The 27,513-nt window shown below is 43.6% G+C and overlaps 1 protein-coding gene across 2 annotated transcripts in view; it reads right to left on the reverse strand.

The window, feature by feature from the left end:
• Positions 1-26,777, reverse strand: part of DIAPH1 (diaphanous related formin 1) — a 101,658-nt gene extending 74,881 nt beyond the window's left edge. The window contains exons 1-15 of one of the 2 annotated variants that reach the window (XM_014526713.2): positions 26,752-26,777; positions 25,580-25,738; positions 24,128-24,229; positions 15,598-15,728; positions 15,312-15,398; positions 14,600-14,663; positions 13,630-13,769; positions 13,344-13,452; positions 11,981-12,091; positions 11,355-11,473; positions 9,557-9,673; positions 5,066-5,181; positions 4,305-4,369; positions 3,466-3,645; positions 2-197 (exon numbers count right to left, since the gene is read on the reverse strand). In XM_014526713.2, the coding sequence (XP_014382199.1) occupies positions 2-197; positions 3,466-3,645; positions 4,305-4,369; positions 5,066-5,181; positions 9,557-9,673; positions 11,355-11,473; positions 11,981-12,091; positions 13,344-13,452; positions 13,630-13,769; positions 14,600-14,663; positions 15,312-15,398; positions 15,598-15,728; positions 24,128-24,229; positions 25,580-25,738; positions 26,752-26,763 (1,708 nt within the window). In that variant the 5' untranslated portion in view covers positions 26,764-26,777. Of the gene's footprint in view, positions 198-3,465; positions 3,646-4,304; positions 4,370-5,065; positions 5,182-9,556; positions 9,674-11,354; positions 11,474-11,980; positions 12,092-13,343; positions 13,453-13,629; positions 13,770-14,599; positions 14,664-15,311; positions 15,399-15,597; positions 15,729-24,127; positions 24,230-25,579; positions 25,739-26,751 lie in introns of both variants that reach the window. The other variant, XM_025193934.1, reaches the window with a different exon arrangement.
• Between the last annotated feature and the right edge of the window lie 736 nt (positions 26,778-27,513).

The following is a 27,513-nucleotide window of genomic DNA, read 5'->3' on the forward strand; positions in this document are numbered from 1 at the left end:
GGGAGCAGAGAGGGAGGCGGGATGCCAAGAGCGCCAGGGAGTGGAGGGGGAGGTGGGATCCCACTTGCACTAGGAAGAAGTGGGGAAGGGGGTACAGCAGCTGAACCAGGGAGTACAGGAGCAGGTAAAGCAGATATAGAAGAGAGGGAAGCCATTTCCTTCTTAGTATCCTCAAGCTCCTTTGACAACTTAGACATCTGTAGAAGACAAGCAAAAAAAACCAAAAAACACAAACGTTACTCAGCATTACACTGGAGTATCCATTTCACTCCCAGTCCAGGAGGGCAGAAAGGATACTGGTCTCAAACCAACTGGTCTCAAAAGTATCAATTTGTGGAAATAGTAATTTCTTGCCCCCTCCTCCAAGAGGATACTAGCAGTGCCTTCAAAGTGAAGGAGTATAACGGGAGCCTTGCTACATGCTGCTCCCTTATTTTTTTCCCATTTCCTTAAGCAAGACAGTGGATATACCATATTTACTCAAATCCAAGACAAGATCCTGTCCCCCTGTCACAGGGAACCCTAACCCAGTCACAAGGAAGAAGGTGCGCCCCTACAAGGCCAGAACCTTCTGGGCACAGAGGGATGGGGAGGAAGGGGTTAACTGCTGAACTGGGATGAAGTCAGCTGACCGGAAGAGGCAGGACTATAAAAACCCTGGGTTGAATGACAGCAAAGGTCAGCAGCCAGGGGGGAAGGAGCACATCTCTGAGCTCCAGGGACAAGCTTGGTGGGAAGTCCAAAGCCAGGAAGAGGAGAACTATAGAAGCCCTGGAGAGATGACAGCCGCACTGCAGCAAGGACTGGAGCTGATGGTGGGGAGCTGAAACATAAACCTGCAACTGTAAGCTGACATACCACTTCCCTTATTCCCATTTTTGGGGTGGCAGATACTGCCCACAAACAGGACTGTTTATCTGTTTTCTTTTAATGATGGAATAAGACCTGTGGTTTGGGTGAGGCTATTAGGGGTTGCAGGAGGCCTCAATTTGGGGACCCACTCCAGAGTGGGATCCCCAATGCTAGTGAGGGTGCAGCTTTTGGGGGGGTATAGACCCTGGCGCCAGTGAGGCACAGAGAGAGACAGAGCTGCAGAGAGTCCAAATACAAGTAAGGGCACCATTTTGGGACGATCTTAAGGCGGCCAGGGAGGCCTGGAGCACCTGGCGGGGGGTGCAAGTGTATATTTTTCTGCTGTTTGGACAGGTGGGGTCACACCTGGGTTTTGAACTTGTGACTCCTTTGGCTGGGGGACCGGTGTGCGTGCCTTTGGGCCAGGGGGTGCTGTGCCCCAGAAAGGAGCAGAAAAGGGGGCCAAGAGCCTCCAGGCACTGGAAGGAAGAGCTAGAGCCTTGGAGTCCAACCCTGTTTGGTGGGTTTGGATAGAGAGGCCTAGCTAGAGAAAAAGGGGGTCAGACCATCATAGGAGAGACCCCAACATACCCAATATAATTGGCAGTCTCCTGCTCGTATACTAATTCCATCAAGACGTGGCAGGTGAGATTAGAGCGGGACAGCAGAAGTTCAAGAGGACTCCAAGGGTGCCCCATTTAAGGCGTGGATGACCTGGAAGATGGCTGGGGAGGGTGATCTGTTACACCCCTCCCCCACCCACCCCACTTAACATGTGGAAAAACGCCCCTTGTTTGTGGGGGAGTGGCTACTGTAGCTTGGACTCTGGCTCCAACCTGGGCTCTGAGTCAGTCTCAGAGCCACAGCTGCTGACCCCTACTACCACCTCTGCTCCTGCTGCCTACCCCCCCAACCTCTGCCCCCCATTGTTGCTCACTCTCTGGCTCTGGCCCCTGCCCTACTCCAAGCCTGGGGCACTGAGCACGTTTGTTCTGGCCCCTGCCCAGCCAGGCAGCAGTAGTGGTGGGGGTGGTAGTGATGGCAGCTCCAGTCTTGGATCTGGGCCCTGCACTGCTGCAGCAAACACTGCTGCATTCCAGGGTGGGGGCCAGATCAACCATGTGCTCTGTGACCTAGGCTAGAGCAGAGGCAGAGCCGGAAGGTAACCAGCCACAGAAGGCAAGTCAGGCCGCTTGCCTCCCCTCCCCACCTACCCTGTTGCCTGCCCCCCTGCAGCAGAGTGGGGGGTGGGGGTGGGACAAACTTAAGATGACCCCAAATAATTAAATTCTATACATGGAAAATTATAACATTTGTACATTGTTCATGTGTAGAATCTAATTATGGAGGGGTCATCTTAAATTCAAAGTCATCTTGAATTCAGGTAAATACGGTAAGTCCTATGACCAAATGGAAACAGGAAAAAGTGACGCTCTTGTGACCCTAGTGCCTTTTAAGAAGGTTCTTACTGGCTACAGTACACAATGCAAGCCATATTAAATACCAGAAAAATAAAAAGCTCCACCGCTAAAACAAAGCTCAATGATAGTCCTGAACTCTGTTGTGATAATTGTGGTCTGTTCCATTTGTACACTTAACTGCTGGAAAGTGAGTGAAAGATCATACAATGTTATAGTAACTTGTAATAACAATTGTCAATAGTAAAATAGTACAAAAGGCTAGGACAAAACACACTTACACTGATGTAATCAAATTTTACACCAGTTTAAACAAAATGCAGACACAAAACACACAGCCTTACATCAGTGTAATGCACTTGAAACTAGTATAGAACTACCATGGAAACATGGAGTAAAACTACACCACCAAGATAAGTTGTGCGTCCAGAACTATCAGTTTATCCCAGGGCAGTCAATTTGCTAGTATAGGATACAGGCTTTTACTGGCTTTTTTGCACCTAGTGGCAAGATGCTGTAACAGTACCAACTCAGAAGCAGCTACCCTAGAATAACTGACCATGTGTCCACTCTGCTGCAATTTACATTGTTGTATAAATGTGATGGAATTATGAACAAAAAGGGCTTCAGCTAGAGCTTAAGAACTGCACAGTGGTCCTGAATTTAAGCAAGAGGAGAATTAAACTGAAAAGTGTTAGTTTCAAATTAGTCTGTGCTGGAATTAAGTCCAATTAGGGGATAATAATGAGAAAATAATCTATTCTACCCAAAATACTGTTTGCACCTCAGAAAGATGTTCCTGTGGGAAAGGCCACCAAACCTTTGCTTTGCTCCAGAGATTCTGCCCTTTGAGTCTGGAGGATCACCGAGACCCCCAAATAGGGATGCCTGACTACAATCAGAACAATGAGCTACTAAGAAAAAAGGTGGTACAGAGCTAGAAAGCTGCTTTGTAGGCAGACAAACCCAAGTGAAGATTCCTGGAAAAAAAGTGCAGTTTCTAGTTTCCTAGTCAACTACATGGTTAGAAATAAGGGCGTTTTAAAAATAAAGCTCTCCAGGACTTTCGCTGGTAGTTCAAAAGAAGCACCTCATCTCAGGTAACCGTGTGAAGTCCTAAACATAAGAAAGAGCAGAAGTACTATATGGCAGTGTAGCCCATATGGCCCCACCCAGATCTCAACTGGAACATTACCTCCTCATTCAGCTCAGAAACTTTGCTTTCCAGAGTCTGCTTCTCGGTGGCCATATGCTGTTTCTCCATGTCTAGTGTCTGGTTCTCTTTACATAATTCAAGGAGTTTCTGTTCAAAGTCACTTTCCTTCTTTTTCATTTCAACCTGCAGTTCTTGCCGTGCAGTCAACTCTGAGTCCAGCTGAGAGGAAATTATAGGTCAGGGAATGGCATGATTCTTCTGGCTTCCCCTGCAACTCTCTCAAAAGTCCATAATCACCCCCCACAAATCCCTTCATATTGCAGGAGGATAAGATACATGTCACTACTCAATCCAAGAGAAGAGAAAAATGCTCCTAGTCTCCACCATCCAGTCAGATAGGCACAGGACCCAGGACAGGACTTTTAAGTGAAATAGTTCACATTTGCAATGGGATAAATAGTAATGCACCTTTCATAGAAGGGAAAATGCATTACAAACTCTTGGCATGTTCTGAAAATAACTGCATGGCAGTGACAGAAACTGAGTATTTTAATTACATCCCAATCATAACTTCAGTTGTCCCCAATCAGAGGACCTACACATGACTATAAACTGTGGGTGTGAAACATGATGGTCCACAAATGCGATCTAATTCTCTGTAACAATGATATTCTTTTTTAAATGTAAAAAATAAACATGTGGCATCTCCTTAGTGATAAAGATTAAGTGTAATGTGGTCTGAGCTGTGTTTAACAGCCATATATGCAGAGCCAGGGGAAAGAATCTGATTAGCACTTTCAGCCCAATCTCAAATTATAATGCATTGCTCAGGGTCCAAGATGCCCCTTTCTCCTTTCATCCCCTTCCCCCTCAGACACCTTTTTCTCCAGCTCTACTGCTTTGGCTTCACTTTTTTCCACCTTTGTTTGATCAATCAGGTTATCTACAAAAAGAAAAAGCGCACTTAAGAACACAATAGTGAACAAATGTGGTAATATGGTAATAATCCTTTCCAAATATGGTAAGAATCCTTAGTGTCCCTGCTACAGGTAGACCTTTTTTACTCCCATTACCATTTACCTCAATGCAGTATACGAACATTGCTAGTGTTTGCCTTTTTTCCCCAGTAACCCTTTCCATCTTGCAATACAATGCTCATAGAATCCCATGCTGCTGATAGACAATTCTATTCACTATGGCTCATAAAAAAAACAAAAAAAACAAAAAAAAAACCAAAACACAACACCGCCCCCCACCACTTCTTTCAGAAGTCCAATTTAATCTGTTTTCTAATCTAGCAGGAAGGTGCCCCAGCAGGGCACAACAGAGGAGACCGTGAAAGTCAAGCTCTAAGGAACAGTTATGTAAATGAAATGACCCACATCCAGATTCCAAATGCACAAAGCACATGGGGGCAGGGAAAAAAAACACACACACAAGAAAAAAAGGGTTGGGAACCAACAGAATCTAATGGTAAAGCTTTTTCAAGGAAGGAAAACCAGAAGAACAGAAAGGCAAGAAGATCCGAGAGTCAGCAACTGAAAAGACAGCTGAGGAAAATGAAAGACAAGAGTTTGTTCCAGAACTATAAACAGTACAAGCTGTTTCTGACTGTGATATCAACAGCTACATGACTTACCTATTAGCCCCTCAATGTTAATGGCAAGATGCCTACATTTAAAGTCTGGATCAGCACCATTTTTGTGTAGAATTATTTGGGAAATACATTCATCAATCAGCTTGTAGTACTGAGGCCTATATCAGGAGAAGAAAAGGAAATGAAGTGTTCACACTGCTCCATGAAAGATGTCTCTGCAAACACCAGGAATTAAGCAAACAAGGGCCCCTTGCAATGAGATATATAAAATGTTCAGCAATTAAGTACATTTGAACAGCAAAATTTGATACCAGATGCAAAATTCAGTTTCCAGGTAATGCACATTCTGGTATGCAACGTAATTTGTTTCTGGAAGCTGCTTATAACAGGGATCAGCATACTATACTATAACACACTACACATTTAGGGCATTGTGGATACACCCCCAAGCATCTATTCCTTGATTCATCTTACCTATCATCCTCACAACTTTTGGCCTTTAGCCCTTTCAGCTTTACACAGAAACACTATAAATTACTTTGTCTTTTTACCCTCAGATCATCATCAGGTTCCTGCCTCCTTGGCTGAGAGCTCTCTTGTTCCTGACAAATTAACACCATCAGCTGGCAACAGAATTTTCTTCTATTCCCCAAAAAAAGAAACAATACCCCTAGTGAGTTTGAAAAACTGTTTGTTTGTTTTTTAGTTGGGGCATGAAGCTGGTTAACAAGGTAATTGTTGTGGTTTGTTTCCATCTGCTCCTCTTTAATCTATACCTCTCTCTACTTTTATAAGAGTGTATCTAGAATTCATCATCTTCAAGTGTGATAGATATATTAACATGAATTCCCTTTCTCAATGTACTTTTTTCCAAAAACCGTACAGATGACCTAAAACATAAGCAATTACACCAGAGGCTAAAAACAATTTATTACAATAGACTAAAGCAGGTGGACTCCCCACTGATACTGAAGGGGAGATAAAAAGTTGTTTACTGAAAAATCTGAATAACTAGTTAGAATGGTTTATCTACATAGCATTTGAGGAAGTGAACTTGTAATCATAAAAACTTATGCTCTCTCTGTGTGCATATATATCCATCTTATGTAATCTATAAAGATGCATATCTTCCCTGTCTTTTATCTGCATTAAACCACTTAATATCAAATCCTCTATACAGTATAGAAAACAAAAACTTTGAGGGCAAACTCACTTGAGATTTTTAAACATATCTGATGATAAATATACTTAGAATAAAAGTCTTGACAAAGGAGTTCCTAAAGGATACCAAATGCCATAGGTCACAATCAAGATTTGTTTATTTTTCTCCTGGGCATAAATAATCTCCTCCTATCTCAATTCAGTCTTTATTCTCATTCATTTGCAGGCTCATCTACTCAGATCTCCTTCTTCACTTGTTCCAATCAGGGGCACCTTTCTGTTCTTATTCCCATCTTGTTCATGTCCATCTCAACAGCATCCTCCTTTTCTTCAATTTTTATCTCTATCACACTTCTCTTTATATTTTCTTTTTCACTACATAAGAGATGCCTGCCCTTCTCAGCATGGTTTCCCTGTCTCTCTCAGCAATAGTAGTTACACACCCATGCTTACAGATGTCATTATTTCTGTGTCGTTCAGTGAAATTCTGGGTATAAATAGTCTCATGATAAATTAGAAGCTCCAGCCAGGTTCTTTCAGATGGCTGCACATGTCTTGCATCTCTTGTATAATGCTCCTCATTCCACCTTCAGTACCTGAACAACTGTAACCAGTGCATTATGAAAAAGAAACCAAGGTATTCTTGAAGTATGCCTGCCAATACGATATGGTATCAAATTGGCTTCAGATTACAAGTTTACTTCTAAGGGGCTGTTCACACAGCACAAGACAATTCTGTGTTGACACACATCTTACATGCTCCACACGTACCAGCTCCCAAACACAAAGCAGTGTTGCCATATTAATGTGGTGCCATGTACACACCAAAACAGTCTGTCTTGAAATAGAACTTGCTGAGGTGTGCAATACCACACTAGCCAAGCTACATTAGTTCTTGTTTCGAAACTAGCACACGTGGAACAAGCAAAGCTAACACCACATCATGGTGACATCACATCTAAAGTATGAATACTGCTGTGCCTAGTGACATGCGCTAGAGATATTTGGCCAGGTTACAACCTTGATAACTGTCTCTTGCAATTGTTATATGCAAGTCCACTCTTAATAAAATGCATCTTCCTTGCTATAGAACGGTGTTTCTCAACCTTCACAGGTTGAAGCCCTCTTATTTGAAACAAAAGCATCTCAGCAACCCCTTAACATTTATTAACAAAGAATAAAATCTGTATCTATGATAAGCCAACAGAATTTGTAAGATTTGTTTTTAGATTTTCAAAGAAAAAAAAAATTCTGCAACACTTTCCTGTAACTTTCTCCTGGCTGGGTTTTATGACCATCCACTTAAGTTCCCAGGCAGTGCTTCTCTTCAAAGCTAACATGACCTTCAGAAGCTTTTCCAGGGATTTCAGTTTGGTTTTGGCCCTTCATGAGACACTCAAGTGTTACTGACAAGATTTCATAGACATTAGGGCTGAAAGGGACCTCGTATGATCATCGGGTCCAGCCCCTTGCCCAAGGGGCAGGAAGCCAGCAAGGGTCAAAGGATCCCAGCAAGATAAGCATCCACGTTTCCTGAAAGCATCCAGAGTAGGTGTCTGCACCACCTCTAGGGGGAGTCTGTTGACCAGGCCTTGGGGGCTCAGAGCGTAAAGAAATGTTTCCTTATGTCCAGCCTAAAATGTTCTTGCAGCAGTTTGTGACCGTTGGACCTTGTCATCCCTCAGGGTCTCTGGTGAACAGGTGTTCCCCCAGATCCTGATGCACACCCTTTATGTACTTATAGGCTGCCATCATGTCACCCCTGAGCCTGCACTTCTCCAGGCTGAAGAGTCCCAAAGCTCGCAGCCTCTCTTCATAAGGCCTGTTCTCTTGCCCTCTGATCATGCGCATGGCTCTCTTCTGGACTCTTTCAAGGTCCTCTATGTCCTTCCTAAATTGTGAAGCCCAGAATTGGATGCAGTTCTCCATCTGCAGCTTCACCAATGGCAAATACAGTGGGAAGATAACACATCCTGGGTCTTGCTCAAGATGCATCGTTAGATGCAAGCCAGAGTTTTGTTCACTTTGCCAGCTGCAGTATGACATTGGTGGCTCATATTTATTTTGTGGTCAATCGTGACTCCCCAAGTCTCTTTCAGTCATGGTGCTAGCGAGTGCAGCATTGCTAAGCCTATAAGTGTGATGCGGGTTTTTATTTCCAAGGTGGAGCACCTTGCATTTTCCATATTTGAATGTCATCAGGTTTTCATCTGCTTACCTTGCAAGCCTATCGAGGTCAGCCTGGATTACCAGCCTATCCTTAAGTGTGAACACTCTTCCCCAGAATTTGGTGTCGTCAGTGAACTTGGCCAGTCCACTTTTGACACCAGTATCCAGATAATTTATGAAGACATTAAAGAGTACAGGTCCGAGAATGGAGCCTTGGGGGATGCCACTGGTCACCGAGTGCCATGATGATTTGGTTCCGTCAACTACCACTCTCTGGGTCCGACCTCGGAGCCAGTTCCCCAGCCATCAGACTGTGGAGTAGTCTAGGCCACGGTTGTCCAATTTTTCCAGGAGGACATCATGGGACACTAGGTCAAAGGCTTTTTTAAAATCCAAATATGATATCAACCTCTTCCCTTTTGTCCAGGTGATACATCACCTGGTCATAGAGGGAAATGAGATTGGTCAAGCAAGACCTACCCGTAACAAATCCATGCTGGATATCCCTCAGATTCTTTGGCATCTTTTCTTCAGCACTGTTGCTGAAACAATTTTCTTTGGCTATACAAGCTTAAGAAAACAATGAGCCTAAGGAAAGTTCATCTTTATTTTTCATAGCCTTTCAGTTGGAAACTTTTGAAGGGACTATGGACAGTGACTTTCATACTTCTGTCATTCTCTGCAACTTTGTGTTCGCAGAGTCAAAATCAAGACTCGTGTCAAAAATCATCAAATATGGAAAGTGGTTTAGAGAGGCTTTATAACAACAGATGTGCTCAAACTTCCTCCCTCCAGTATTTGCTTATAGTGGGGTTTTTTCAGTTTCTCTTCTTCCTCCTTGAACTCCTGTAGCTTTAAGACCAGTGTTGATTGGCTGACCACTCACCCTACAGGTAGCTTATGGCAGGGATCATCATAATGTTGAACTGGAGGTGCTTGCCATCTTCATGCAGTGTCCCTAACCAAGAACATGAGTATTTATGAAAAAAGGCCTTTTCCAAGTACTGCCTGTCTCATAGTGATGCATCATCTTTTAACAAGATGCATCAGCGACCTCATACGTCCCTCCTACCCTGGGACTATCAGAACATTTTAAACAGTCTTCTGTGCAACTATCACCCCACCCCCAAATAAAGTGACTAAGATCCCTATACATTGCCAGCATTCATCCTAGATGGCTTAGAGTGAAGGACCTTTCCTCACCTGGCTTCATAATCATTGCGGATAAGTAGAAGGTGCTGCAGGATAGAAAGAAAAAATGGCTCTGCTTTGGAATCTTTTACTGTATTCAGGAGTATCTGGAAGACATCACTGAAATCAGTGAACAAAGGGTTAAGGAATCAAAGTCTCTGGAAAGATACACAAGTGCCCTGTCGACTCTCTCTAAAGACAGGAATTGATTTTTTTCAGTGTCATCCATAACTTCATCCATGCATATTTTCTCTCATTAAAAAAACCTTTGCATAGGGAAGAGACGTATCACAGGCCAAGAAGGGTGGCAGAGTTCTTCTCTCTGAGACTTTTTAAAACCCAACCAATCTTCACTAGTTGACATTCTATCGCCATACTGGAGAAATTAAGTTTGTTGATACTCATTTTCTCACCTTACAAGAGAGCAGGTACTTCGTTTCTCAGTACCGGTTCCTATGGACCTCAAAACAGTAACACAGAGTCCCCAGTTTGAGGTATCTGCCCTTCCTCCCTCAAAGGGTAGCACTCTGCATGAAAAAACAGCAGAATGTGTGCAACTTGAAGCAGGGAGTACTGAAAGAAGTATGCAATCCACTTGCACATTCCCCTTTTGCACCTGCCTGAATGACACACTGGGCAGAGGAGTAAGTATGGGTCTATAAACCTAGATACACAATCTCTTATGTCTGGGAGACCCCCAAGGAGTTGCACAAACCCTCCTGAAGCTGTCATTCCATTTGCTGATCAGGTATGTGCCACTTTCTAGGCAAGGGAATTTTCAGCTGTGGTCTCCTATTACCAAGGAGGAATCAATGGTCAGCAAGGTATGGGAGTAGGATTCTTTACTCACTCCCTTTACACCCCATAAACGGGGCCTAAGCAACCACCTGTCTATATGTGATCTTGCCAGCTATCCTGCTAATGGAGATGATCTAGAGTGAGGAGGAAGAGGAGTAGGAACAGCAACAGCAGCTACCACTACCTTATATTTTCACTAACATCTAAACTGTAGTTCCTGAGCTCTCATTTGTCTCCAAGAGTTACTTAAAAGCTAGTCTCCGGACTAATGGCGCGCGCGCACACACACACACACACACACACACAAAATGTACTATAGCTAAGAGATTTATATCCCTTTTATACAAAGGGGAACATTTTCAAGCATGGGAATGGATGTTTTATTAAGGTTTTCATGCCAGGACAGACTGAAGAAAAAATTTCTGCTGCTTTTGCAAAACAGCAGTTCTTTCACGTGCCCTCTGGTGGCCAATTTCAAAACAGCTCAACTTATATACTGCACACCTTATATTCAAACTATAAACAAACTTTGTCCATATAAGTCTAATCTGAATTTGAGGCTTCTGGAAGTATCAGACAAGTTGTGTTCCATAAACTCCCCAAATATTCAAAATCAGTTCTAATTCTTTTTTCTAATCAACTGTCAAATCCCAAGTAGAGGACCAGTATGTCTGCCAATATGTTTACTTTGCGCAATTGACCTGAGGCATCCTAGAAAGCAGTGGGGCAGTTCTGAACCAAAAAGACTACAGAACCTAGGTGATCTGATAGCATTGGCTGAGTTGAGCCTGGGTATTCCCCAAGTAAAGACTGGATACAGGACAATATAATGATTCCACCCTTCTCCAACACTTTCCTGGGTTTCACTAGCAACAAATGAAAGGCTTGAATCTGTTCATATGTCACATTCAGTTTTATCTATTCTTGCTGTAGATGGATTTGAGCTAAGAAACTCCGTAGAAATGCTCCTGCCTCAAGCCTATTGTTTACCCAATAAGCTAAAAAAGGATATTCCATCTCAATGCGAATGTCTTCTAGGCGACTCCTGAGGTCTTCTGAATCCTCTTCACCATGCTCTTCAAATACTGAAAGCTGCACCTTCAGCTCCTCATTCTCCAACATTCGCAGTTCCTGCAACAATATGTGAGAGTGCCTATCAGAAGCATACCTAATTAGAAGGCATGTTTCAGCACATAATAATGTCACTGGCGGGGGGCACCAAACATTAATATGCAAACCGGCCTACTAGAGATCCCAAGAGAATGCATTCTCAACAGACAGGAGAAGCCTACCACTCAGCATGTGAGTCTTTGTTCACAAGGAGAGAAGATGATTGCAGACTGCCAGCAAAAGGACCATGTTTACCATCCAAGTGAAAATGTAAAAATCCATGTCCAGAGGTGCGTATCCATAAGCAGTAACTAAGGGATAAGAAACCACTACCCAAGAACAGGGTTGTAAGGTGGCACATGCTATTCCTGCAGCACAGAGCTGGGAAAAGCAGCATTGCTCTATCACTCCTAGAGCTTTTGAATGGTTCAAAGAACCTCTAATATGAACAAAAAAGGAGAGACAGGAGCTGCTGCTCCCTTCTTTGAATGTAAAGGCCGCACAACAGGACGGATAACTGCTCCTTACTTTCAGGATGTGCTGCAATCCTGAACGCATCAGCTCACTGCGAATGTGTACTCTGAAGTCAAGCTCATCAGCCGGGATGATCAGGGCATTGATCAGTTGCATACAGGCTACCTAAAAAAACAAACAAACCAGAAAGCTTCTGCATAAGACATCCAAGACCCATTCCTTACTCAGAACTCCTGGCCAGGCTCTCAAAGTGCCAGAAAAACCTCTGATTGATCTGAGTAGTTATTAGCATAGTGCAAAAAACAAGGAAACATCAGGTGGATAGCATCTAGCTCTCATATCTTATTATGATCAAGGAGAGATATCAAACAGCTAGCATATATCCCCTCTGCCCCCTTCTTGGTAGAGACAGCTGTCAGTTTCATAGTTGGCAGGGTCGGAAGGGACCTGAGCAGATCATCAAGTCTGACACCTTACCATGGCAGAAAAGAGTACTGGGGTCAAGTGACCTCAGCAAGGTGTTCATCTAGCCTCCTTTTAAAGACCCCCCAGGGTAGGAGCCAGCACCACTTCTCTTGCAAGTTGGTTCCAGATTCTAGCCGCCCTGACAGTGAAGTAGTGCCTCCTGATATCTAGCCTGAATCTACCCTCTGCCAGCTTGTGACCGTTATTTCTAGTCACTCCTGGTAGTGCTCGGGGGAACAGGGACTCTCCCAATGCCTGCTGGTCCCCCCCGACTAGTTTGTATGGCCACTAGATCCCCCCTCAGCCTTCTCTAGTGGAGGCTGAACAGGTTCAGGTCCTGTAGCTTCTCCTCGTAGGGCCTGCCCTTCTGACCCCTGATCATGCGAGTGGCCCTCCTCTGGACCCTCTCCATGTTGTTCACATCCCTCCTGAAGTGCGGCGCCCAGAACTGGACACAGTACTCCAACTGCAGCCTGACCAGTGTCACATAGAGGGTGAGGATCACCTCCTTGGCCCTGCTTGAGATGCATCTGTGGATGCATGACAAAGTACGGTTGGCCTTCCTGACCGCGTCCCCACACTGTCAGCCCATGTTCATTTTGGCATCAGTAATGACTCCAAGATCCTCTTCTGCCTCTGCCCAGCAGAGTTCCCTAGCCTGTAGGTATGCTGCTGGTTCTTCCTCCCCAGGTGCAGTACCTTGCACTTGTCAGTGTTGAAACCCATCCTGTTCTCATCTGCCCACCCCTGTAACCTGTCCAGGTCCGACTGCAGCCTATTCCTCCATTCTAGCGTGCCCACTTCTCCCCACATCTTAGTGTCATCTGCAAATCTGGACAGGGTGCTTTTTACCCCCCCAGTCCAAGTTGCTGATGAAGTGCTAGCACCAATCAACCCTCTCTCTCTCTCCCCCAGCCCAGAGGAGTGCCCACAGTCTGAGATAGCAAATTACCTTCAACGTCACTGAAGTTCCACTCTTTAGACCATCCAGCAAGGGTCTGAATCGCTCCACTTCATCCATTTCTGCTCGTTCTGTCAGTGCCTCCAAAACCCTCTCATGCCTGCAATAGTCAGAAAAAGATATCAGCAGCCCCTCACTCTAAACCAGGAGTATGGACATTTCAAAATAAAATAAAAGGTTTGTAGGGTAACATCAGTTGGGAGACTCCAAAGGAAGCCAAATCATTGTCAGAGGCTCAAGAAAGATGAATGGTAGAATGAGTCCCATAGCCACATACATGTCCTCGGGTTGAGGCAGGATACAAAGGGCAGACAGCAGCTTCATGGCATCTATCATCATGGAAGGGACTTTGGGGTCAACTGCTCTTGCCAGCAGCAGGATCCCCTCCTCAGTTTCAAGCATTGTTTTGATACCAAACTGAAAGGGAAGACAGGATGAGTTAGTGACAAAACATCTGCTCAATGTCTGTCTCATCCTCTCAGCAGCTGGAACACTAAAATGACAAGGCATGGGAGATGGACTGTCTCAAAGCAGCCAGAGTCAAGGTCAGCCAGAGAAAGGCATTGAATGGGATCTGACACAATTCCCAGTGTGGGTTGAGGCAGTCGTACGGGAAGCCCATGGGAGCAAAAAGAGAGCGAGGGGATGCAGCAAGGCCATAATCAAATGGAACTAAAAGGAGACAGAGCAGGACTTTATAAAGTAACAGGGAGGGATAAAGAGGATAACCAGAGGAACAGAGTGAGTTAAAAGGAGTAGTATTAGATGTTTCAGAATGTATGCAAATAGAAAGGGAAGGTAGGAGTTCCACACAAGTTTTAATTAAGAAAGGCAGAGAATGTGGACAGGGGCATTCCGTTGACAGGGGCATGCCTGATACAGAGTGGAAGCAATTTAGCAGCTCTTGGAGTGTCTACATATGGGAGGGAGATGAGAAGAGAAAAAAAAATACAGAAAGAAAAATATGGTACAACAAACTCCAAAAGTCTGGAAAGGAGAGTATGGAAATATGGAAGGAAAAATAGTGGAGCCCTAGAAGAAGAAAAGGAAAGTGAGAATTCCAAAACACTGGGGAAGGGAACTGAGGTGCACCACTTTGGTAAAGACAACAATTTATTGAAGAGTTAGGAGCCTCCATCCTCACTTCCTTTATCCCAGTTTCAAAAGACTATCTTATGAGGTTAGGGCACACTGAACACAAGGAAGAGGCAGAAGAGAGTCATCTTGGAGTGGGAGAGGGGCCTCACCTTGTTGTTCATGAATGCCTTCAGGCACCGGATGATCTCATGTTTATTCCGGGTATCATATGAGCTGCAAGGAAGGGAAACCAGATCTATCAATTTGCATTTTTTGTCAATCACTATAGTCACATGGATGAAAATGATCCTCACATTCTAACCCTGTGGTTCTCAAGCAGGGTCCTGCAAGACCCTTTCAAGGGTGCTGTGACACAGGTACCATAGCCAGGTGAAACGGTCTTGTGCATCTCTGTTTCTGGGAGGCACCTGTGGAAGCGACGGTGGCAGGAGGGGGTCAACTGAGACAGTACAACAGTTTTCCACACCTGGGATGCTGCTAAATTCATGAAAGTTATGGACAGGTGCCTTGAGTTTAGAACAGTTTCTCTCAACCTTTGTAATCAACTTAAACTCAGTCACCCCACAATTCTCAAATGAAGCCAAATGAGGTCTTTTGTATTTAATGCTGCATTGAACTTCTGCCCTAATCAACCCATACCTGAATTCAAAATAGACAGAAAAAAGGCTCCCCCAAATCCCATAGTGCAGATTGGTATCCCAGGATTGCTTTCTTCCTGTTGCCTTTATTCACAATTAGCCAATCCATATGTGCCCTACACCCTCATGAGTCTCCAAATAGACTATAAGTTATTTATAAACTCAGCAGGACAGGGTCTTATGAGCAGTTTTATAAACAGTTCCTACTCAGTCAGTCCCTTACCTGGGTATCTCATCCTTTTCCTCATGAAGCACTTTTAAGATAGACAGCAGGAAAGTGAGGCCCTCATTTCCAAAATTCTGCACCCAGCTGTAAGGAACACAATATAGTCATATCAGCAGCCCAAAGAAGGATGGGACATTCCAAGACTCTCAATCACCTCCTGCCCTGTCTCTCCTCTGCTCATTTTCAATGCACTGTCCACAGTTCCCAACAGCCAAGGAACCAGTCTCCTTATTAACATCTCCAGGTCCCTGCCTGGTCTCCTCTGTTTCAGCCAGCCCTTTACCTGACAGGGTTATTATTCAGTGACACTCGCAGAGACTCCAAACAGTTGAGCAGCTGGGCATCCCTGGGATTTGATTTCAGCTCCTGGATATACATCATAGGTGACTTAGCGCTCTCCTTTTGATTCATACCCTACACAGGGAAGAAATAAATCAATTTTCAGCTCAGCTAGTTTTAATAGCAGCATAAAAAAGAGATTTTGTCTTTTTATTGTCCATATACACACACACACACACACACGTATGCTCTACGTATGTATTAGTATTTTAATCAATCAATCTGTGACTTCTCTTAGTAGGCAAGACAGACTGAGCTCTCTAGAAGGATGGTGCTATTTGGTATTATTTTTGTACTTTATATGGATGAATAGAAGGGGAGATATTGATGTCTGTCACCATTTATGTGAGGCTGAAGTAGAGTATGATCCGAGTTTGTCTCAGTGGCCCTTGGTACATCTATACATTTGTATCATGCTATCCTTGGACTACCTTGGAAAAAGTAAATCCTAGAGGTGATGAGTGAAAGGATTATTTTGACTGATTTCACATTAACAAAAAAGGGCTGAAACTTCTGGCCCAGCCAGCAGGAAAACATATCTTTCTTAACTGATAGCATTTGGGTATACATATCAGCAGTGTTTGTTTATGTAGGACCCAAAACTAACTCACCCAACTTTCAGAAAGTCACATTCAGTTAAAACAAGAAGCCCCTAGTTTCAACAAATAACTTAAATGTTTTCTCTCTTCCAAATACTACCTAGGCAACCTCACTTAGCCAAGTGCATTGTAATCAAGTTCCTTCTACCTGGGTGGCACTATTAGTATTTAATGAAAATGAACTAAACCTGGGCATTAACACATTATTCCCACTGAGGCCCATAACATTTCATGAACTCTTATACAGCATGGCAGTTAATATCATCGGTTTGAACTTGTGTTCATAGAATCATAGAAAATTAAGTGTTAAAGTATTTAATGAAAATTTCTCTGTTTCTTCACATCTTTACACAAAAGCAGTTGAAGGTTTGGGGTTCATGTAAGAAATACAGTCTTGTTCCAACTATAAGCTGACACTACATGTAAATTGCTCCCATATTTTCAGGTTCAGTGTTATGAAAAACAGCTTCCCTTCTCCAAATATAAATCAATAGCTACAGATAAAGTCCTTGAACTGCTATTGCTCTTACAAAATCTCACAGAAGAATCAAATAATCAAGAAAAGGATGCAAAGAATTAAATACAATAAAAACAAATGGTTTCCTCTGTATTGGACAAGATTTTGCCCAAGACTCATCATATCGTCTTCAGCCTAGAATCTCACATCAATACTTAAAGACAAATATTTTAGTTAAATAGAAACTGCAACAGGCTTAAACAAAAACTGGCTCATATTAAAAAGGCAATTTGAACTGCAGCTGTGGATTCAAAGTTCACTGACAAATACAGCCAAAATCCTGGATCCAAACACTTGGTTTTAGGAATTCAATTCCTAACTTTTCCTGGATTCCAAATTTTCCTAATTTCTGAGAGATGTGGGACAGGAGAAAGTGGGTAGTTCTGGGAGAATTTTCTTACTCCTGTTTTGTTGTAAAATGCTACTATGTTAAATTCAAAATGTTTCACTATTTCTTTTGGCCAACTTCCAATTAATCAAAAAACAAAGGCTTCCAACAGAACCCTGCATGCTTTCTTGTCATCTCACCTTGTAGGCTACTTCTGGGTCTGTGGTTCTAGTAGTAACCTGCAACATTAACTGTTTAGAGCTGCTACCAAAGGTTTCCCAGCTCCATGCTCCCTGCAACGGACCCAGGGGTCTGGAAGCCTCACCTGACATCAGGTTTTTAGGAATTCTGAGATTTAGCCTGCCTGCCTTCCACTCTGGTAGAGAAGACCAAGCAGTTCCATAGGAACTGTGGGGTCATGGTGATCTGGGTTCACACAGCTATTGTGGCCCTTCCCCAATACACAGGACAAAGCAGATGACTTTGTGCAGCAGTTAAGGGCCATGTGGGCTTTAGGATTTCAACAGAGGGTCATGTGCTTTGTAAAATAGTACTTTATTGTTCCAGTTGTTCCAAGTGTTCCTTTTAAATGGGAAAAAGGCTGAATTATAACTGGAATGATACGGTACTCAACAGGGCCGTGGTTTCTGACTAGAGGTCTTAGGCCCTATAGTAATACAACTGATAAGTATACCTCAGAATAAGGAGACCACCTGAAGGTAGAGTGAAGACACACACAGATAAGGAATCAGACTTAAGGACAAGGTCTTCCCTTTAAAGAGTTAGTGCATTTAAGTAATATAAATAAAATAAAACAGAATAATCTTCAGCATCTGATTTCATTTAGTACTAGAAGCTCAGTATGTGAAATGGTTTAGTCACTTACAGTGCAGACAGAAGTTACAGAAAATACTTTGTTTTAAAACGTCTTCACCTGACCCCTCGTGCAATGAGGGTTCAGATTTGCACCCAACTGGCCATTTTTTAAGCTGTTTGCAACTGTGCACTTGTTTGGTCATGGCTATATACTACTTTCTATGGCCAGATTGGGCAAAAATTGTCATTTCTGTCTGTGCCTTTCAGGTCTAAGATGATACATTCCACAACAGGAACAGAAACACTTTCTCATCAGGGACACTATTATGGGCTGTCACAGGAGGAAGAATTCTTTAAGAAATCCAATTCATCCATGACTGGTTAGTTGCTGTATATTAGGATCTGATAGTTGTCACCTAACCATTACAAAGAGCTGAGTTGTAATTTTGAAAAAGAGGAACAGAAAGGAGTGATGAGATCTGGTACAGAGAACACTGGGGAATCCTATTAAGCAGGATTATATGGAGGACCCAGAAAAAAGAGAGGAAGGAGCCAACTCAGGGCAGGCTTACCCCAAGAAAAGATGGGTTGATTCTGGAGACAGGTTACTGTGAAGATGATCTCAGCAGGGCAGGACTCACAGGTGAAGGAGCTTAGGGTGTGGATCATTATAGAAAACCCTGCCACAGAATGCCTGAGGCAAGGTCACTGGGAAGAGTTGCAAGATTTGCAAAACAGTGCCACTGGGAAAGAAGCTTGAAAATACAAGCAGAGGAACTGAAAATGTTTGGTTAAGTTTTAGGGGGATAATTGAAAGTGGGGATGCAGGACAGTGATACAAAGACTTGTCTTGCTATAAAGGTGTTTTGTGAAATATCTCATTTGAAGAGATTCTGCAGATGGCTATGATTATATTAATAAGTTATGCCTATAAGCAAGGTTCAAATTGGACTTTTGAGGGTTCACATTCCTTTCATGGGAGAAGAATGGAAGGTGACTATTGGGGGTCTAATCCACAGTAGAAAAGGTACACCATTTGTTTCACAGTTTCATAGTTGGTAGGGTTGGAAGGGACCTGAGCAGATCATCAAGTCCACCCCCCTGCCATGGGCAGGAAAGACCCCTTGGCAAGTTTATAGACAGCCAGCAGATCCCCTCTCAGCCTTCTCTTGTGGAGGCTGAAGGTCCCGTAGCCTCTCCTTGTAGGGCCTGCCCTGCTGCCCCCTGATCATGCGAGTGGCCCTCCTCTGGACCCTCTCCATGTTGTCCACATCCTTCCTGAAGTGAGGCACCCAGAACTGGACACAGTACTCCATCTGTGGCCTGACCAATGTCGTATAGAAGGGGAGGATCACCTCCTTGGACCTGCTTGTGATGCATCTGTGGATGCATGACAAGGTGTGGTTAGCCTCCCTGACCGCATTCTCACATTGGCGGCCCATGTTCATCTTGGAATCAATAGAGACTCCAAGATCCTTTTCTGTCTCCATGCTGATGAGAAGGGAGTTTCCCAGCCTGTAGGTATGATGCTGGTTCTTCCTTCCTAGGTACAGTACCTTGCACTTGTCAGTATTGAAACTCATCCTGTTCTCATCTGCCCACCCCTGTAACCTGTCCAGATCTAGTTGTAGCCTGTCCCTCTCTTCTACCGTGCCCACTTATCCCCATATCTTAGTGTCATCTGCGAATTTGAACAAGGTGCTTTTCACCCCCTCGTCCAAGTCCCTGATGAAGATGTTGAACAGTGAGGGTCCAAGGACCAAGCCCTGGGAAACCCCACTGCCCACATACCTCCAAGTCGAAAATGACTTGTCCACCACCACTCTCTGGGTGTGGCCCTCCAGCCAATTTGTGACCCATCTGACTGTGTAGGCATCGATACCAGAGTCACCTAATTTTTTAATGAGAATGGCATGAGAGACAGTGTTGAAGGCCTTCCTAAAGTCCAGAAAGACTACGTCCACCGTGACACCTGCGTCCAAGGATTTTGTGACCTGGTCGTAGAAGGCAACCAGGTTGGTCTGATAGGACCTGCCTCTAATGAACCCATGTTGATTGCCCCTAAGCATAATCTCCCCTGCTGGTCCCTTGCAGATGTGCTCCTGGATAATTTTCTCAAAGACCTTTCCCAGGACCGAGATAAGACTAACAGGCCTATAGTTTCCTGGGTCCTCCTTTCTCCCTTTTTTGAAAATGGGGACCACACTGGCCTTTTCCAGTCCTCTGGCACCTTGCCAGAGTACCATGAGTGCTCATAAAGCTGTGCCAGGGGTCTCGCAATGACCTCTGCCGATTCCCTCAGCACCCTAACAGTAGTGTTAACAGTAATGTTAGCTCTGGGGACTGTGAAGGGAGCTGGGGCATGATTTGCCTTTAATTGCTACAGTTGACCATACAGCAAGCTGTGACAGGCTCCTAAATGAAGTAAGAAATCCAGCATTTTCCCTTGCAGCTTATTACTAAAGGCTACTCCATATAGTTTTAGTCTTTGCCCCTTTTTCTTTACCACACACTCAATTTTATAATGGCACCTACAAGCTCCTGTACTGTTTGAAGTAATCCCAGCTTGTGCCTTAAAACATGGGATAGAAGCTAACCAGAAATATAGTGAGAAAAATGGCCTTTCAATCTGAATGTTAAACCTGCTGTTGGGAAGAAGATGCAGGGTGGGCAGTCATGGAAGAGGATGGGGCTGTCTTGCAGAAGTGGGACTTCCTATAAGGAGGTCAACATGCAGGTCTCCAGTAATAAGGGAAAGAACTGACTCTAGTATCCAAATGGTTTCTCCCAGTCATGTGTATAGTTCTTCAAGAGTCCTTTAGGGCACGGGTCAGCACCATTTTGCAGTGGGGAGCTGCTTTAACAGAGCTTACTTCCGAGTGTGGGCCACTTCCAACCTCATGCAGCCACTGTCCCTCCACACAGAAATGCTTCCAAAGCGCAGAAGCCCAGCCAGCTCTGTGTACCACTTCAAATGGCTCTACAGACTAGATCTGGATCACAAGCCATAGGTTTAATGTATATAACAACTCATCCATATATAAGCTAAATAGGTCTGCCCTTTTAAAGGGAAGGTTTTCAATGGTTATTTAGATGTTTTAAAAAAGGAGTGGCCAACCTGCAGCACAAGTGCCATGAGCGGCATGGGCAGTCTCTTTGCATGGCGCACAGCAGATCAAGGAGGGATCAGGGAACACAGCAACAGATAAGCAGGGAGCAGAGAAGATCAGACAGGGGAAGAGGATTGGAATAGCACTAGAGAGGGCACAGGATGTAAGTTGAGGCACATGTGCCAAAAAGGTTGGCCCTTGCTGCCTTAAGGAATGTCAGAGGACTGTATCAGAGATGATGCTGATAGCAGCATCTAGTCAGGGAATGGGATCCTGTATCAGAGGCTCCTGAAGGGAAATTCTAGCTATTACCTATCCCCGATGTACCTTTTGATTCTTGCGAGAGCTTGCCGGGGAACCGTGGCAGCCTGGCTGAAGTCAGGCACTCACATTTAGTGACCAGGCCTTGATAGCTGGCTAAGAGATGCCAAAGAGTAAACTCTCCTGGCCAGATGGTTCAGCTTTTTAGGATCCTGGGGCCAGATCCACCAAGAAGTCATTTAATGTGAAATGTGTAGGCCTTGGACACCATTGTGGATTCAAATTTCTGTCCTTAGGACTATCTAACTACTCCTGTCAGTCTGGACTTTTGTGCTACAAAGATCATTAAATAGCCATACATGAAAACAAAGCACTCCTGTTCTCTCTGAGGGACATCCATGCCCTGATCCCCAATCACTTTGCTGAAAATAGAGGCTGGAGTCTATAACTGGTCTTTTTTACATGCTTCAGGACTCCTTTATTTACTGGCATTGCCAATGTGCCTGGGAGGTAAGAGTATAACATGGCAAATAATTTGTTCTTTTTCCTGCATTTCAGACAGACAAGTTCAGAGCATCTGCTATTCTTCTGAGCCTCTGTCTCCTCACATTTTTATCCCTCACTCTGAGTTTCCAATCAAGATGCTAACTGACTGGTGAAGGCAATCTGACTGTTTCTGAAGGGAGAGAGAGAGAATGGGCCACTGCCTACTCTTTAGCTTGCTGGACCCACCAGGACCAAAGAAACATCTCAAGAAACAAAAAATTGAGATTCTATAAAAAGATTAAATCATGGGCTCCTGTATGAAATTTTTAACCCATTCCCCTCTTCCTCCCAGGGGGTACAGCACAATTGCAAGCAAGAAGAATTTGACTCCTGCTGTATCATTTTAAGAATTTCTGAAACTCTCTCACCCATATTCAGTTTTAGAGCAGGTGCTTGCAGCAAGAGCTGTGATACATATCTACTTGGAGTGTGCATGATATGAAAAAACTGTGGTTGCCTGTCCCCTATTGAGTGGAAGGAGAAAATACCGAGTTCTGGCAGGTCGGCCTGGCTAGAGCCAGACGAAAGCACTACTGGAAAAGGAAACTAAAGACTGAGCTCAGGTTATTCAGTATCATCAGCAGGATATGCTGCTCTTATGAGCAGTTGACTTGGAGGCTCTTAGCAAGTTTGAAGAAGTTAGTTGGTTTCTTTTAATAGATGTGTAGATCCCCACCAGACATTTGAGAAACAAAATTCCACAAGGACCTGGTCACACGTCCATACATTCAAAAATTATTTGGATGTAAGTCTGGAAAAATCTTCACAGCCTTGTCTAAAAATCTTACACAATAGATCTCCTCAAATCTCAAATGTGACGTTAGAGTATAATCCACTTACAGAGGACTTGACAAAACAGACTTCAAAAGGACTTTGAAGTTAAGCATACATACCAAGCCCTGTTTTAGAAACAGTTTGGCTGATTCATCACATACATTACTTATTCCATTTGGCCAGAGTTCTTTTAGAACAGCTTATGATGAAAGACCATTTATAACTGATGACAGGCTGTCCATAGAGGGGCAATGTTGACTTGAAGCATTTTTGGGGAAATACTCAGATTACTTATGGCATGCAAATGTAGGAGAGACAATCAAAATTTTGTTTGAAATTTTTTAGTAAAAATGTTCTTTTTTCCATAAACAAAGTGCTTTTTGCAGGAAAAAAAAGAGGATTTTTTTTTTTATAAAGTTGATTGAAACAAAAATAAATAAAAATAAAGTAACTGATTATTTTCCTTTAAAACAAGAAACCTTAATTTATCTCCACCTGTTGAACAAAACAGCCTAGATATTTAACCAAACCCAATACGTACAATAACAGAAGGCTACTGATATTTTCCCCCTTTTTTGGAGAATTTGACACCACTTTGCATATAGTCTGTTTCAATGATTCCTCTGTCTATTCTCATAGTTTTTTCTTGGCAAAAGCTTTATAAACATGAATCAATAAGACACACAAAAAACCAACCATGATGCTCTTCAGAGTGTTTTTAAAAAGTAAATAACTTTAAAAAATGAGAGAAGTTTTCAGAATTTTTTAAAAATAATTATTTCACAAAAATGGTTAGAACAGGTTGTTAACACTTAGTCACAGAATACAGTAGAACCTGGATAATTCATAGGGTTCCTAATTCTCTTGTAAAGATGAGGATTTGAAAACTGCTGTGGGTACTCAGAGCCACAGCAAATCACGGAAGTACTCAGCTGTTCACTTCAGCTGCTTCTAAAAGGGTGGTGCTTCTCTGACCAGCTGCATGATACTATTGTAGTGCTCTGAGTGAAGAAAGGGCACTCTGAAGTAACTGCCACAGGAAAATAGCTGAAAGGTTTGTCCTTAATTTGCAACAGGTTGCTGTATCAACTGGGTTGCAAACCACCTGGATATGAATGATCTGGGTCCTACCATATCTTGGTTCACTCTACTATCTTTAGAAACTATGAAAATTAACCAAAATGATGCGACAAACTAACAACAGATATAAATTAATAACAATTTTGAGCTACTTTCTTCCTGGTGTACATACTTCACTGATAATTTACTGGAAAACTTACTTTTGTTCAATTTTACTTTCCAAGTTAAGTGCCATAGAGGCTGTATATCACTATCTAACAACAGTTAGGGTCTGAGCCATTTCCTTTCCTGTACATCTCCTTCACATTTGTTCAAGATGCTTGTGGGGGTTATACCAGATTCCACTTAAAAACTTCTCCTACAAGGGATGTTTTTGTACTTCTTCCTGTACTTCACTGTGCCCTTCCTTTACTGTTTTCTGTACTCAGAGCAAGAATACTCACAGCTTTGGACGTGTGCAGATACTGGGACACCATCTCCCTCTTGATTATTATGTCCTTTTCCCTCAGAGGTTGCTGTTTTTCTTCATTCAGATTCATATCCACCTATTGAACAAAAAAAGCCAAGTAAAAAAAAATATTTATTCAGATGCCCTAATCCTTGAAACAAAATCCCTCAAGTAGAAACATCATTTGCTACATGGCATACAATCTGCTCAGTCTGTGGCAAGCTTCCAACCCTGTCACAGCAAGACCTGAAACCTGTTTTAGTGAGCATGGCAGAATCTCAGGAGGGAGAGAAGAGTACTTACTCTTTATATAATCATCATACATAATCTTCATCAGAGGGAAACACCTGAGCTAAGAAAAGGACAAAAGCAATCCCCACTACACACTTCCTTAAAGGAAATAGAAAATGCCCTGAGGAAAGCCAGAGAAAGTTACCTCTTAGTCTCCTTAATCAAGAGCTAACTGACCAACCTCAAGAATTCTCAGACTGTGGTCTTCTGTCCCAATAATGATGCAACTGTCAAGCAGTTAAACCACTTGCTAGTTCTTACTCAGTCCAAGACTCTTATGGTTCCCACGAGGGTTCTATCCTACTAAAAAGAAGTCAGTCCCTCTTAAGTCCCTGCCTCTGTTTCACATCTGCTAGGTTTCTTTTGTGGAAAATGTTCTTGATTTAATGTTTGCCAATAACACCAAAATCAGAGGGCTATTAAACAGCTGAGGAGTCTAAAACCCAACAGCAAAGGAACCAGAGATGGGGATGCAATCGAGCAATTGGCTACAACATATTAAAGAGAGCTTATTTTCCTCTTTGCTTCTTAATCCCATCCTAACATCACTCACAAACCCCAGAATTAGAGCCACTGGAGAAAAAGGGCTGGGACTTAGAAGCTGGATGGAGGGATGTCCACAAGAGGAATATTATAATTCAGTCTTTTGGATCTATGAGAAACTACAGTCCAAGGGATCAAACAGACTCCCTTCTGCATGGAGGTATATGAAAGCAAAACAGAAGTTGTAGGATGTTGTTTTGTAACGAAGGCCTCACATAATTAGGCATTTTAGAAAAGTGGAAGGCACCACTGTCTCCAATTCCTGACCTGAGAAAAAAGGGAAGATATCATTTAGTGCAGGGGTCAGGGCCAGATTTAGCCTGCAGAGCTATGGCTTCAGTGGCATTCATAGTTGGGAGGCTCCCCCTAAGCCGCTTGTCTGTTGCTTGGGACTCTAGCAGAGCAGGGAATGGGGAGGGGGCTGCTGTGAAACAGTGTAGCTGGGCAGTAGGGAGAAAGGGGAGCAGCAGCTGGGTCCTAATAGCCACCCATCTCCAACCTGAGCTGGGTCATTTTGCCCCCTTCACTCCCACTACCAAAAAATGTGCCAACCCCTGGTCTAGAGAGCAAGGCATGCAGGAACAGAAGGTGGATGTATGGCTGACTGACTTACCAGCATCTGCTCAAAGAGTACCAGCACGTCCTCATCAGGGATTTCCTGCAGCGTCTGGCCTGTGCTTTGAACATCCATATAGGAGGCAGACGAATTCCTATGAGATGCATTGGGCCTTTCCTTCTCCTTCTTTATCCTCATACTGGTCAATCGTTCCAGCTGAGTGAAATTAAACAAAAAACAAATTCAACAGGATACATTGCCCACCACCCAGATGTATGGATCATCTGCAACTCTGCATACCATCTCAAAATCCAGCTAGACTCTCAGACTTGCACTGTTGGCAACAGAGAGAAAACAGAGCTTGTTTAGGAGGTAGTCTTTATACCAAGGGGCCTGAACCCATGCTTCAGGAACATACCAAGTGCCAATTAATAGGGACACTGAAGAGTGAAGATTAAAATACAGACAAAATCTGCCAATACCACATGTAACTGACAACCTGCAGCCCAGGTTAGTGGTTACTCTCTTTTCTAGATATTCATGCACTGTCACTAACAGAGGAAAAACTGACATCTTCTGGCACAACTACTGATGCCACCCGAATTCAACATCATCCCAGGGAAGTCTGAATCAGCAAAATCCTGAAACCCAGAAGCAGTTTTGCAGCACCATCCACCAGAAACATGACAGCACTAAGACTATTAATCAACAAGGGGTATGCAAGTGGAGCATCGGCCCCAGGCACTGACTTAGGGAGGGCACCACACCAGAATGGCAGCCCCCTGGGGAATCTGTGCTGGGCAACAGCAGTCCAGCACCGCTTCTGTAATACCAGCAACAATCAAAGGTGGGTAGACCACACCCCCAGCAAGTAAGATTGATACCCCTTCCTGCCCCCTGCTCTCCAAACGGTTTTGCCCAGGGTGCAAGACTTGCTAGTTATGCTTTTACTATTAACTATACCAATGCTTGGGAGGACAGAGCTGGGACTATGACATTCTATATTTGGAAAGCAAAGGTAGAGAATCTTACAGGTGCCTCCCATAAGAAACAACATGCATGCAGCAGGCTTGCACCAGCAAGAATTAGGGCTGCTTAGTAAGGAACAGAACAGAGTCTAGGGGCACAGCATGCACGGGACACTGGATAAGCTATTGGGAAACAGCCAGGTGCAAGAAAGTTACAGCAGGCGGAAAAAGGTATACGCAAAAGAAAGCAACCATCCTTACCTCATCTGCCATGAGTCGCTTCAAAGTCTGTGAGACAGAAAGAGGAGGGAGAAGGGGAGAAACAATCAGTGACTTAAGAAACACTCTAAATACAAAAGGAGGTGAAGGGGACAAAGAGAGGTAATGGGCAGTAATAATCCAGATTGGTCCATGTCTTTTCAGAACGAACACAGGAGGACAAAGCCAAATTGCCAGATCCTGAATGCTAAAATGGTGGTGGCAGGGTGGGGAAGGAGGAAGAATTAAGCCACCAGGCAGACATACAGAAACTCTACAGGTTTAAGAGATGAGAGCTAGAGCTGTTAGCTTTCTTTTTGCTCACCTCAAAATAATTGTGTCATCATATAGTCAAATCCTTCCTAATGATACGCAATGATAAAAAACATGGCCCCTAGGGGAAAATCAGAAGCAATCCCACCCCATAGACCCAGCCCTTGGAACAGGAGTGGGCAAAATACGGCCCAGGGGCCAGATTTGGCCTGCCAGGCCATTATATCCAGCCCACGGGGCCCCTAGAAAAATTAGAAAATTAAATATTTATTTGCTCCTGGCTGCCTGTCAAAGATGACAGGAGCCAGGAGCAGTAGGACCCAAGGGAAGCTGGCAGCAGGATCCAGCAGCAAGGCCCATCTAGCCCTGCCCCACAACCAGAAGACCCTGCCTGTCCCTGAAGAAGTGATCAAGCCTTAAAATTCAGTCATGGCACTAACAACCACACGGCTCTGCATCTCCACAGCTTTGTTGTAAAGCTATCCTTTCAAA

This window comes from Alligator sinensis, unplaced genomic scaffold (genome assembly GCF_000455745.1).
Source record: "Alligator sinensis unplaced genomic scaffold, ASM45574v1 scaffold1191_1, whole genome shotgun sequence".
In the NCBI taxonomy this organism is placed as follows: Eukaryota; Metazoa; Chordata; order Crocodylia; family Alligatoridae; genus Alligator; species Alligator sinensis.